This window comes from Embiotoca jacksoni, unplaced genomic scaffold, assembly GCF_022577435.1.
Source record: "Embiotoca jacksoni isolate LCO1_2020_lvr unplaced genomic scaffold, fEmbJac1.0.p SCAF_48, whole genome shotgun sequence".
Lineage (NCBI taxonomy): Eukaryota > Metazoa > Chordata > Actinopteri > Embiotocidae > Embiotoca > Embiotoca jacksoni.
The window spans coordinates 2,494,049-2,508,562 of NW_027185401.1; the positions used below are offsets into that span (position 1 = coordinate 2,494,049).

Genomic DNA, 14,514 nt, shown 5'->3' on the forward strand with positions numbered 1-14,514 from the left:
TTAACGACCTGATTACGGTGAGGAACCACCTCGGGGCCGACAGCATCACAAGACAGCAAAAGATCATCTCACATCACTCGGATCTCCTGGGAAAAAAAAATGCAAAGTGAGGTGTGTTGGAAGGAAGCACAAGAACAATAAGTTTAAGGTTAAGGGGCCGAGGGGTCGGAGGTCACATGGAGAAAGAGACCCAAAACAAATGAAAGAAGCAAAATGTCTACAAGTCCGATGAATAAATTGTGTATAAAGTTGGACGACATGACAGATCTTAAGAAGAGAGGCCAAAACAACCTGGATTGCCCCCTGCTGGTGGTTGTTTGACGTACAGGTGATAAGCCCCGCCCCTTCCAAGATAGCCAATGAGCCCCCCAAAAAAGTCCTCAAATAAAAGTTTGCTCAAATCTGGTTTGTGTCTTATTATGGACATTTTTTTGTGTTCATTTTTCTGGTCAGTTTGGTTACTTAACGCTATCAAAAAGGGTTTGTGACATCACAATTGACAGTTGGCCAGCTGAGTAGGTTGCAGAGGTGCGAATGTGTGGGCGGGGCATAGCGAGCCAAAGATGGCAGTGGCCATATAAGCGATACTAAAAAAATGTATATTTTAATGTTTGCTTTTACGATTTACAGAAATATGAGGGACAAATCTCATTAGGGGGATCTTCTGCAACTCTTTTGCTTTTCTAAATTTGATCTGCTGCTGTTTCTCATGTTTTTCTGCTCAGCAGCGCCCTCTAGCTGCAAAAAAAAAACCAACTGTTGACAACTGTCCAAAGAGGATGGAGATCCCTGCATGATTGGTTAAAATCCAAATCCATAAATATAGATTTCTTCTCCTTTGAATGTATACGACTACGATTAACTTTGAAGGATAAACAAATTGAATTTCTTGTGAACAACATAATAATCATAACCAAATATTGTACACGTAAATGTTGATTTGCTAAATCCTCTGCAGTGTTGGAATGCACTTAAAAATTAACTCTCACTCCAAAGGAAATGTAGAAGAAAAGTTAAGCAAACCCAATGCCACAAAGTTAGTTGCACTTTTGTCTGAATATGATTTAATTTAACCCGTAGCTGTTTTTGTTGTTGTTGTTGTTTGGTTTGGTTTAGTATATATTGACATCCATTTGTGAAATATATATTGTATTGCATTTTAGGAGGTGTGAGACAACTGATACTCGACTGACATTGTTTTGTACAGTTTTTTTGTATGTTCTAAATAAAGTAAAATAAAAACAAAATGTAAACAAAAAAAAAACCCATCCAGATTACCGATCTACACTCCACTCCGGTAGGTGGCGGTAATGCCACCATTACACTGTTTGCCGCGACGCCATTAAAAGCAAGAAGAAGATGATCATTTCTAACCAGTTCCTGTTGACAAAAACGCAGGTTTTTGACAAATGGGGGATCATACTTATTATTTAGGAGAAGAAAAAATAAAGGGGCGCGAGTCCTCGTCGTTGAAGAAGCAAGAGCACGAGGAGGCCAAACGGAGCCGGGACCGACGACGGCAGAGAACCAGGGTGAACATCGGAGTGGCCTTCCCCAGGTGGAGATCACTGCTGCGGGACAGATGTTTCCATACTGACGCCGAGGTCGCTTGTTTCCTGCTGGACTGGTCAGTCTGAATTACAACAACTTTAATATCCGTTTCTTCTGTTGGAAAAAAAACACAAAAAAACAACAACAAAAAACATCATCTCTGCAAGATTGTCATTTTTTTTTTTTTTTTAACTTCTGTGTGTTTCAACATTTTAATTAATCTTCGTTCTGCTGAACATTCATGCCGATAAATGTCATACAGAAAAGCTTTGCTGCAAATATCGAACATCACAGTGTTAATTCATGTTTAGAGTCTTTTTTTTTTTTTTTATTAAATACAAATCCTCTGCAATTGCCTCTCATGAACTAATAAATATCGTTCACTCAAAGGTGCATTGTGGTGGTTTTTCATTGTTTTTTTTTCTGGAATCTATTAATTCACTCGGTGTTGCAGACACTTTGCAGACAGTAGATTTTTTTTTTTCCAGAAGGTGTCGCACGTGCGAGTTTTGTCACGCAAGCGCTCACTTTCCTCGTGTCACTCGTGTTTCTTCCAGCCACGCGCGAGGTCGCGCCTCCTCGACTCCCGCGAGGGGAACGCCTTTCCAAGTCAGAGCTCCGTCCGAGTCCAGCGTCGGTGCTTCCAGCGGGACGGACAGGCGAGTCCTCAAACACTGAACATAATAAACGTGTTTGTTCACAGGAAGAAAGTCGCTGATTAATGTGTTTTGCACAACATGTCATGTGTTTCGTATGAGGTGTCCAAAGAGTTTTTAGAGACTGTTCCTGTTGCACGTGAACGCAAGCACGGTGATGAAGCAGGTGGAAGCAGCAACCTTCATGAGTTACGTCTCTTGATCAACGTCAGCACACGATTTTTTTTTTATTGAAAAATAAGAATACAAAATATTAAATATAAACATTTTTAAAAATGCACATTATACACAAATGAAATAGAGTAATATTAAGTTAAACTAAACAGTGCACCTGTGTTATTGATGTGTGATGGATTTGGCCGGAGGCGCTCGGTGTTGACGGTCTGACCCCGGGGGGACGAATTCGAGGGTGCACAACCGTACGAACGTGAAAGAAAAACCCACCCGGATGCCCCTGACCTGACGCGTCTTCTTCAGGTCTCGGAGAGTGAAGATCTGCTCCATCGTAAAACGTGAATCCGAGTAGTTTGACTTCTCCGCTCAAGTTTTCAGGTCCGTGTTGAAATCACAAATGTTTACGTACCCAGTGGTCACAAAAACGTTGACGATGTTGATCAAGAGACGTGACTTTGGAACACTTCACCGTGAAGGTTACAGCCTCCCCCGCGCTCCGTGATCGTCGCCGTGCCGAGCTTCGTGTTCACGCACCGGGAACTGAAGTTTTTTTTCTGCCGTATATTCATAATCGATACATCCGTAATGTCTTCATTCCTACAGCTTACATGACACGAGCGTCGTGGAGGAGGACACGGAGGGAGATGTTTTCAACGACCCCGAGAACAGCGCGTAAGTTGTACTTCCCGCTGCCGTTCATGTTCCCATTTCAGTTTATTCCCTTTCATAAAGTTCCCGTTTTCTAAATCACGTCTTCCTCTCAAGAGCCGAATGGGCCGACGGAGGTTCGCCTTACTCTCGCCGAGGCGACGAAGAGGCGGACGACGGCTCCGACGAAGAGCGCCTCCCGCCAGTTCGAACGCCGTTTGTCATCGGTCAGTCTTTGCTGCTGGTCGGTGTTCGTGCCGAAGAATAAACAGATGGGAAGCGGCAAAAGATGCCGACTTCATATTTACACATTGAAATAACAGCCTGCTGACTCGTCACACCTTATTTAAAAAACAACAACCCGACTTGCTCCAAAACACTGAGGGTCCTAATTTAGATCTAAAAGTTCTATCGGCTTAAATTTACTTTGTTACTGCAAGTTAACGACAGCTGATTCGACCTGCTGTTTGTCATTTTCTAGTGACAATCAGCACCAACTCAAAGTGGGAAGCTTCTACTTGAATTTGTTTTTATTACACTGGTGCACCCAAATATATTTTCTGTAAATTTCACTCCCATATCTGAGCTACATTCTCTCACTGTAGAGTCCTGCTGATGGTTTAAACTAGGATATATTTTCTCTGATGTGTGTTTTTTTTTTTTTTATATCATCACATTAGTAACATTTTCCTCGTCTCCCTTCGTCCCTCCAGACGTCCCACAGCAACGTGTCAGTAAGGAGGAGGAGTTTCTCTCTGACCATCAGTTTTGTAACCAGGAGAGGAACTCCAGTCTGGACCAGGAGGAACTAGAACCTCCACAGATGAAAGAGGAACAGGAAGAACTAGAACCTCCACAGATGAAAGAGGAACAGGAAGAACTAGAACCTCCACAGATTAAAGAGGAGCAGGAGGAACCAGACCCTCCACAGATTAAAGAGGACCAGGAGGAACTCTGCACCAGTCAGGAGGGAGAGCAGCTCGAACTGAAGCAGGAGACGGAATCCGTCATGGTGACTCCTGCTGATGAGGAAAGTAACCACAGTAAACCAGAACCAAACGGTGACCAATTCTTCTCTCACAACTCTCCTGTAGCCGAGAGCCGAGATCGGAGAGGAAGCCGGCACGAAGACTCGGGATCAACTGGAAATGCGGAGCTGAAGCCGAAGAAGAGACATCAGAGTAACAATGAAGACGACTCTTCTGTGTCAGACACTCTGCGTAACGCCGACATTGGTAAACAGTCTCTGAAATGTGACTTTTGTGGACAGCTTTTTAAATACGAGTCCGAATCAGGAAGACGCCACCACACAGGTGAGGAGTCCTTTGCTTGTGAAACATGTGGTAAGAGATTCTATCGGATTTATTTAATGAAATATCACAAAAGTACTCACACAGGTGAGAAGCCGTAGTCCTTAAACGTCTATGGAAGAAAAAGAAATTCTATCACAAGACCAACTTGACGAAACACAAAGGTTAAAAAGCAGAGCGGTCGGATTTAAAGTGCCTTTAGTTTGGACTTCAACAACGATCAGGTGAGTTTAATACAGGTCACACTGTGTGAGATGGCTCTAATAAAATCTGGTTTCAATCATAGATTGTATATAAACATGGATGTAGCTTCTAGGTCTGAAAAGTGAAGCTGATGCAGATGTGCCTTACAGTGCAATACCACCGAGGGCCACTGGGGGGCTGGCTCCGTACAAAGAGCATCAACTTCTCTCATGAAATACAAAGTCAATAAATGTTTTCCACAAGTCATTATGGTGTCATTAGTTCAATTTACTCCTTCTGATCCGTGTTGTGGTGGTCCTTCTGAAAATATTTCCATCATTAATTAAATATTAGGCCTAAAAAACAACAACATACGTTTGGGAGAGTTTCTGGTATAAGTGGGCGGGGCATAGTGTCTTTGGGTTCTCAGTCATATACAAACCTGACCCCGCCCCAGCTCTTCCAAATATGGTTATCCAAAAACCCTATGGTGGCGACTGCTAAAAAGTTTTTTTTCATTCGATTTAAATCAAACTTGGCATATTGAAAAAAAATATTCAGTTGGAACAAATACATTATAAACTGAGCTATACTGTTTTTGAAATACAAATCAGTAGCAATCAACAGAAAATAGATAAAGAGAACAATAATTTAAAGAAATTGAAAAAAACAAAACGGAACAAAATACTAAAGAGGCGACGGCTAAAATAACAGACTGAAACTTTTAAAGCAGCAGTCCACAAACGAATGGACGACGTCACAGTAGGTCGCTGCTCGGTTTGTTACAAAACTGATTGATTGGACGATTATTGTAACTGCGATCATCATCTGTCTAAGTGGTAGTAATGCATGCAACGATCAGTGCCTGTTGTTTTTCCGATCTCGTGTATTAATTCTGACAGTAAAACTTTGTGACTCTTAAGAACACCAGATTTACACGCAAAATAAGAAGCTGTATTCTCGCGAAGGGGGAGCTGGTAAAAGTTTCCATCGAAGTTGTGATCATTTCCATATGAGAAGCCTTACCCCTGAAACACCTGTGGGAAAAAGATTCAAACGTGAACGGTCAAATAAGGACATAAGGAAGTTTATTGTCATTGTAAAAGAAATACAATGTAATGTTTAATAGAAATGCCTATTGTTTTTCTGATCTCGTGTTTATTCTGACAATAAAGCTTTGTGACTGTAAGAGCACCAGATTCACACTGAAGTCTGAAGCAACAAACAGACTGTTCATTGAGGCTGCAGAGCGACGTGACCGACATCTTAAGTTAAAGTCTTCATTGCCTTAATTGAACATTCATAGTTACAGGGGTTGAATGTAACTGAGTACATTAACTCAAATATTTAAAATCCAGAAATCTTCAATTACAAAAGATCAATTTACATATTTATACATTGAATATTTTCATTTTATATTAAACCCACTTCTACTTTACTGTATTACACAGACAAATATAAGGTGACGTCATCTAATATGACATAACTCTGCCTAAAAATTAAACAACACCGCTTTGACCAGCTGCAACAAAATATTTGTTTTCTGTAGAAAGCGGAACTAACAAGTTAATCCACTGCATCAGCCGGAACGTCATTATGTGACATCCGGACGGAAGTGAAAATACAGGCGGCCGTAGCTTTCCGCTAAGTGGTGAACGTGGACCTCCCGGAAAATTGGCTTTGTTGTCGTATCGTAGTTAAATATTTCATTTATTGAAGCAACAATGAATTCAGTTCAGTATCTGAGAGATTTTATCAGCGAGCGACTGACAGCTGCTGTCGAAGAAATATTCACCGTGTTTGAAAAAACCATCGTTCAGTACGAGGAAGAGATCAACCGACAGGACAGACTGCTGAACAACATGCTGAATCCCGAGATAAAGTTACACAGAACAGGTCTGTAACACTTATATAGGATGTGAGCTAACAAAAAAAAACAACAACAACCAAAGAATCGTGCTGCGTTGTGCTTAATTAATTCGGTGTTCCTGAGCCCATGCAGTGATTTCCGATAGAGATTTGTGTCTTGTTTTTGTTTTTTTTAAAGCAGCGCCGCCGTGTCTCTGGATTCTCTTGAATCTTTTGGTGAATTTATGAAAGAATCTCTTTGTAAAACAAGAAACAATCAGCATTAAACAGACCGTGTGTACAAGACACGGGGAAACCGGCTGGAGTAGAAGATTCTTTAAGATTGTTTAAAAAGCTGAAATGTAGGATGTAGCTGAAGTTTTAAGCAATTCTAGTTGCTATATATTTTTCTCAGGAAGACCAGAAAGAAGAGTATTGCGATAGTCAATCCTTCAGGGACTAAAAGCGTGTCTTGGGCGCTCTTTTTATACCCATCATGTTACTGACCAGTTGACAATTAACATAATTACTTTTTTTTTTTTTCACCCGTTTATTTTGTTATTTCTTCAAGCGTTACGCAACTTTTCCAGTCTTATCTTGCCCCTGTTTTGAAGTCTGTTGCTGGTCTCAAATTCAGAATGAACATTTATATGTATATATAAAACAATGAAAAAAAATCTTAGTTTAAACATTTGATTTGTTGTATTTTCAATAAAATATGGGTTTACGTTATCTGAAAATATTTTGGTTGTTGAATAAAATAAACAAACAGATCCCTGCTGCTGGTTAGAACTAGAATATCTTTATTAATCCCCCAGTGTATTTAGAATTTAGAAAAGTCGAATCTAATCTTTTGTCAGATGTCTTTTTGTATCATCACATTAGTAACCTTTTCCTTCTCGTCCCTTTTGTCCCTCCAGTCGTCCCACAGCAACATGTCTGCATGGAGGAGGAGGTTCTCCCTGACCAGCAGCTCTGTAACCAGGAAAGGAACTCCAGTGTGGAGCAGGAGGAACCAGAACCTCCACAGATTGAAGAGGACCAGGAGGAACCAGAACCTCCACAGATTGAAGAGCACCAGGAGGAACTAGAACCTCCACAGATTAAAGAGGAAGAGGAGGAACTCTCCATCAGTCAGGAGGGAGAGCAGCTCGAACTGAAGCAGGAGACTGAAACCGTCATGGTGACTCCTATTTATAAGGAAAGTAACCACAGTAAACCAGAACCAAACGGTGACCAGCTCCTCCCTCTCAACTCTCCTGTAGCCGAGAGCCGAGGTCGGAGAGGGAGCCGGCGCGAAGACTCGGGATCAGCCGGAAATGCGGTACTGAAGCCGAAGAAAAGACGTCTCAGAGACAGAAATCACGGTAACGAAGGAGACGTCTCTCCCGCGTCAGAGAGTCACTGCGACACTGAAACGGATGAAAGTTCTCTAAAATGTAACATTTGCAGAAGAGTCTTTAAATGCAAGTCCGACGCGAAGAGACATTACAGGATGCACACGGGCGAGAGGCCGTTTCCCTGCAACACCTGCGGCAAAACATTTGCTCTGCAACAACACTTGAAAGCTCACGTGAGAACTCACACGGGCGAGAAGTTGAAGTCCTGAAACGACTTTATCGAGAAATATATCTTGATACGAAGCTTGAAGAAACATTTAAAGGTTCATTCGGGTTCAAATTCGATCTTTCAGATTTCCACAACAATCTCGTGGGTTTATTGGTTGTCAGATGACTCTTAATAATATCTGGTTTCAATCTCAGGCAAGACAAACTTTCTTTTCTCTCCTCACCTCCATCATGATGTTTTTTATGTGTTCAATAAACTCGACGGAACAAGAAATCTACTCACATTTTCTTTCATTTCATGTCCTGATCTGATGATGTTACGATGTTGAAGCTGAGTAAAACAATCTTCCTGCCAACTGCTCTCTTTTCTTACGTTTAATTTCATGTTTCTACGTATTTCGTGACCGCTTCGAGTTTTTATTGTGTCCGTTTTTTTAAAGGTGACTCAAACAAACTCAAGAAAATGTTTGACACGGCGCTCTGAAAGGCAGTAAATTAATGCACTTTGTTTTCGTTAGGAAAGTTTGAGAACGAGAATATTTCTGTTGATTATTCAGCCTGATGTTCCGAAACTGATGGATTAAATTATGATTGTAACTACTAATGTTATCAGCCTCAGTGGTGCTGATGCATACAAATAATCAAAGCCTGTTGTTTTTCTGATCTTAAGCTCTTTTTTTTTTTCGAACAATAAAGCTCTGAACACCAGATTCACACTGAATTGAAGCTACAAACAAACTGTGTTCGTCAAAGCTGCAGATCGACGTGGACGACACGTAAAAGTGAAAGCAGTCGTTGCCTTAATTCAATATTCATATGTTCAGGTGTTGAATGTAACTGAGTACATTTACTCAAGTACTCTTAAATACAACGTTGTTGTTGTCTGATGGCTCAGATTTAATCTAAACTACACACATATATATATATATATATATATATCATCTTGGAACTCTTCATTTACACAAGATCAGTTTGGATGTATTTATTCATTGAATAATTTCATTTTATATTAAACCTACATCTACTTTGTATTACACAGGCAAATATTCTATGACCTCTGGTCATCTAATATAAAATGACTCCACTTTGACCAGCTGCAACAAAATAATGTTGGTTCCCCCCCCCCCCCCCCCCCATTTGAAGGCGGAACAAAATGTTAACTCAGTGCATCTGCCGGAACTTCCCAGTGTGACATCCGGCGGAAAAGGAAAAGCGGCGGTCGTGGCTTTAAACTGAGTGGACATCGTGAACAAGCGGCTCTCCCGTCGTGTCGCAGATAAATATTTCAGTCGTTGAAGTGACGATGTCTTCAGTTAAGTATTATAGAAAGTTTATCAACGAGCGACTGACAGCTGCTGCGGAAGAAATATTCAAAGTGTTTGAAAGAACCGTCGTCCAGTACGAAGAAGAGATCGACCGTCAGCGCAGACTGCTGGACATCACCTGGAAACCGGAAATAAGGCTCCACAGAACCGGTCCGTAAAACGAGAATGGGTTTAATGAAACTTAACACGCGGATCCTCATCGGTGCTCCTCGTTACGTGTGTTTTTAAACTGCTTGTATGTGTTTTGTTTTGTAGGTATTGTTTTTTTTTTTTTTTTTTTTTTTTTTTTTCCACCCCGCGTTGTATTTTAGTTTTGTTTTATTGTGTGTGTGAGTGTGTTTATTTATCCATTGGTCTTATTTTTCGAAAAATAATTATTTCTATCCATCTTAATTATTTTATACGTATTTGTATTTTTTTTCTTATTGTGTGCAGCTTTTTTTCCCCTAACTGTTTCTAACTGATTTAACTAAAAGATTGCTTTAAAAAAATATATATATATATATATATATATATATATTTATTTAATTAATTTATTTTATATGTATATATATGTGTATATATATGTGTATATATATATATATATATGTATATATGTGTGTGTGTATATATATATATATATATGTGTGTGTGTGTGTGTGTATATATACACAAGCATTATTTATAAATATATATTAATTATTTATATATTCATATTAATATATTAATAATATATATTTATATATATTATTTTTTATATATATATTATTATTTATATATATTATTGTATATATATATATATATATATATATATATATACATATACATATACATGCCTAAATAATGCTTCCTTTTAAAAACAACATGAAGTATAAAAAGATGAGACACAGAATTGAGTCCGAAAAAAAGGAGCAGGGGAACTGGTAAAAAAAAAAATCTGTATTGAAGAAACACCAGCTCTGAGTTGTAGTTTGGTACTGAATGACAAGGCTTGTTTTGATACATACAAATATCATAGCAGATCTGTCAGTGCCATTAACGTATCAAAGGTAATCAGCCGGAGACAGAATCCACTGTTCATTAACTTTATATGAAAACGTCAGCAGGTGTCTCCTTAGTTGTATTTGTGGATGCAGCAAACGAGCTGTTTTCACATGCGATCTTTCGGAAGTGTTCCTGAGCCCATGAAAAAAATTTCCCCTCGCGGATTAATAAAGTAACTACCTAACCTAACCTAACCTAAATGACTTCCACTAGAGATTTGTTTCTGTTTTTAAAGTAGTGCCGCCTTTTAGAGACGGGGGTTGTTCCTGCTTGCAAGTGTAAGAGAAAAACATCTTCTATTGTTTCGTTATTTATTACAGAAATCTGCTATGGCTGCATATGTGAGCGACGTGCTCGACCTGTAGAGCTGATGGTCGTAGATGTAGAGTTCTGCTGATGGTTTAAACTAGAATATCTTTCCTCAGGTGTTTGTTTTTCTATCATCGCATTAGTAACCTTTTCCTTGTCTGCCTTTCATCCCTCCAGACGTCCCACAGCAACGTGTCTGTAAGGAGAAGGAGGTAGTTCCTGAACAGGAGGTATGTAACCAGGAGAGGAACTCCAGCCTGGACCAGGAGGAACCAGAGCTTCCACAGATTAAAGAGGACCAGGAAGAACCGGAACCTCCACAGATTAAGGACGACCAGGAGGAACTCTGCACCAGCCAGGATGGAGAGCAGCTCGAACCGAAGCAGGAGACCGACACCTTCATGGTGACCGTTATTTACGAGAAAAGTGACCACAGTGAACCAGAACCAAACGGTGACCAGCTCCCCTCTCACAACTCTCCTGCAGCCGAGAGCCGAGATCAGAGAGGAAGCCGGCACGGAGACTCGGGATCAGCCGGAAATGCGGAGCTGAAGCCGAAGAAGAGACGTCACCGGTATATTTCTCCCGTGTCGGAGAGTCGGTGTAACACCGACGCAGCTAAAAAGCCCGTGAAGTGTAACGTCTGCGGAGAAGTCTTTAAATTTCACTCCCAAATGAGGAAACATTACAAAATCCACGGGGGCGAGAAGCCGTATTCGTGCGACGCGTGCGGCGAACGCTTCAGCTGCGTCGGTTACCTGACCGCCCACGCCAGAACTCACACGGACGGCCGGTCCTACTCTTGCGGCACGTGCGGCAAAAGTTTTTCGTCCAACCGCGACCTGACGATCCACGCGAGGAGCCACACGGGCGAGAGGCCGTACAGCTGCGCCGTCTGCGGGAAGAGCTTCACCTCCACGTACAGCTTGAAATGTCACATGAGAATCCACACGGGCGAGAAGCCGTATTCGTGCGCGACCTGCGGGCAGAGGTTTTCCCACCTGGCCAAACTGAAATATCACATGGGGGCGCACACGGACGAGACGATGCACGAGTGCGGCGTGTGCGGGAAGAAGTTCATCTGGAACAGCCAGCTGGTCATGCACACGAGGATCCACACGGGCGAGAGGCCGTACTCTTGCAAAACGTGCGGTAAAAGCTTCATCGGGAAGCGCGTGTTGACGCTCCACACGAGAACCCACACGGGCGAGAAGCCGTACACGTGCACCGTCTGCGGGAAAGGTTTCATCTGCGCGTACAACTTGAAATGTCACATGAGAGTCCACACGGGCGAGAAGCGCTACTCTTCGGGCGAAGGTTTACCTGCGAATCAACACGGGGACTCGCGCAGGTGAGAAGGAAAAGGAGGATTAAAAAAAAAAAAAAAAAATAGTCGTTCGACCGCGCCGGCGCTCGAGATGAGAAGCCATACCGCTGTGAAACCTGCGGGGAAAAAAAGATTTCGTTTGAACTCGAGCACGAGTACTCGCATCTAGTGCCTTAAGCTGCGATACCACCGTGTGCCGCTAGAGGTCGGCTCCCAAAAAAAGCATCTGGCTCTCATAGACTCCCATTCAACTTCTCATGAAATACAAAGTCATTTCAGTGTCATTAGCTAAAGTCCCTTTTTTATAAAGTGTCATTAATTATGAAAAAAAAAAAAGCTTCAAGAAGCGTGTCTGTTTGATTGACAGGCCTGTGGTGCTGTAAGGTTACAGCCATCGGTGGGCCGGGACGTAGTATCGCTGGGTTTCCAATTAGATCGAGTCGAGAACCTAAAATAGCATCATGATGCGTCTCTTGTTTTCGCAATAACAATATTTTTGATCATTTTAAATATTGATTATTAATTTTGATTACATACCATTTCAACACAATAAGGGTTATAGTTTTTTCCCCACACACTCAACCTGAATCTGCCTCATTCAAATGTTTGAAAAAGTAGATGTAGTTTACAGGTCCGGAAAAATTAGGGAAATATGGGAGTGCCTTATACTGTTATACCACTGAGGGCCACTAGGGGCTGGCGCCATAATCTCCTATTCAACGTCTCTCATGAAATACAAAATGGCAAAATTGTCATTTGGTGTCATATTCTGATTTGTGACTGTCTGAAGTTTGTTTCTTTTTACTCTCTACCTCGGTTATATTGTAAACTCTGTAATGTTGAAGCTGAGAAACACTCTCGTGCTTCCTGCCAACAGGTGTCTTATCTTATTTACAGTAATTTTTTTTAATTTTTTTTTTATTGCATGCGTTTTGTTTTGTGATTTCATTGTTGTTGTTTTGTCTTTTTGTTTTACACTTTAGAGGTGACACTAACATGTTGCAAAAAACGCTATATCGTGTTTTTTTTCTGAAGACAAATAAGTTCCATTTAAAAACTATTTATTTCGCTGCCTGTTATTTAGACTGATTTTCCTAAACTGATTGATTACATGATTATTGTTACTACAGGTATCTTCAGTCGAAGTGGTGGTTATTACATTCATACAGGTGTTGAAATTCCAAAAGATCAATTGGGATCTATTCATACGTTGAGTAATTTTAATTTATGCTACGTCTACTTTATATTACACGGGTAAATATGAGATAATGTGTACTCATCTATTCAATTCAAGCATAGAAATCCAAAACATGAACTGTGGGTGGGGCCGACGATCGCAGAGCAGATATAATATTTAAAAAAATATTTAATATAAAATTCTTCTAGAAACAAAACGACAAACATTTTAGCATTCAACAGAAACAAGACCCATTTTCTCTGCTGAGAGACTCTGCCTCTCTGGGATGCTCTTTGCATCATTTTATTATCAATCATTTTACTGACCTATTGCCAGGTAACCCAAATTAGTTGTGAGACGGTCCACCAGATGTTTTTTTTTTTTCAGTCTTTTGTTACAATTTTTTGTTAACGTTTTCCAGATGTGTTGCTGGCATTAAATTCAAAAAGAGCCTGTATTTTTCATAAAACATTAAAATGTATCCGTTTAAACATTTGATATGGTGTCTTTGGTCTATATTCAATTAAATGTGGGTTTATGTGATTTGCAAATCATTGCCTTTTGTTTTTATTTATGTTTTACAAAGCATCCCAACTTTTGGGGAAACAGGGTTGTATTTGGGAGGGGAGGGGTGTTCCTGCTTTCAAGTGTAAGAATAAAACTGAGAAAAACATCTAATGTTTTGTTACTTATTACAGAAATCTGCTATGACTTTGGATGTGAGCGACGTGCTCGACCCGTAGAGCTGATGGTTTAAAACGGGAATATATTTTCTCCGATGTGTGTTTTTCTGTCATCGCATTAGTGACCTTTTCCTTGTCTGCCTTTCGTCCCTCCAGACGTCCCGCAGCAACGTGTAAAGTTTAAATAAGAATAGTAATTTGAATGTCCACGAGAACCCCCACAGGTGAGAGACCTTACAGCTGCAACACGTTTGGGAAAAGTTTCATTTGCACATCACACTTTACAAATCACATGAAAACATTCACTCACGTGACACTAAATACGTCATCAATTGTGTCATTTTGTTATTATTGTTTTAGACTTTAGAGTCGGCACTAACGTTGTGTCGCAAAAGGTTCTACATAAAAATGTGTTTTCTTTTGTCAAACAAGTATTATAACAAGAATATTTCTTTCAAAGCTGGATATTTAGACTGACGTTCCCAAACTGACTGGTTAAATGATTATTGTAACTGCGAGCGTCATCAGTCTAAGTTGTAGTAATGCACACAACGGCATCCTGTTTTGTTTTTCTGATCTCGTGTATTTATTCTGACAATAAAGCTTTGTGACTCGAAGAACACCAGATTCAGACAGAAGTCTGCAACAAACAAGCTGTTCATCGAGGCTGCAGGTCGACGCGACCGACATCTAAAGTGAAAGTTGTCATTTCCTTAATAGAACATTCATATT

General features: G+C 40.5%; 1 protein-coding gene across 1 annotated transcript; it reads left to right on the forward strand.

The window, feature by feature from the left end:
• The first annotated feature begins 1,345 nt into the window (after nucleotides 1–1,345).
• LOC138210712 (zinc finger protein 347-like) lies at nucleotides 1,346–13,713 on the forward strand. Its single transcript, XM_069170002.1, has 10 exons — nucleotides 1,346–1,627; nucleotides 2,109–2,210; nucleotides 2,985–3,053; nucleotides 3,147–3,256; nucleotides 3,743–4,436; nucleotides 5,698–5,707; nucleotides 6,220–6,418; nucleotides 7,291–7,978; nucleotides 9,193–9,413; nucleotides 10,773–13,713. Exons 1-10 carry the CDS (start codon nucleotides 1,410–1,412, stop codon nucleotides 11,948–11,950), a joined length of 3,489 nt encoding a protein of 1,162 aa, XP_069026103.1. The 5' UTR covers nucleotides 1,346–1,409; the 3' UTR covers nucleotides 11,951–13,713.
• The last annotated feature ends 801 nt before the right edge of the window (nucleotides 13,714–14,514 follow it).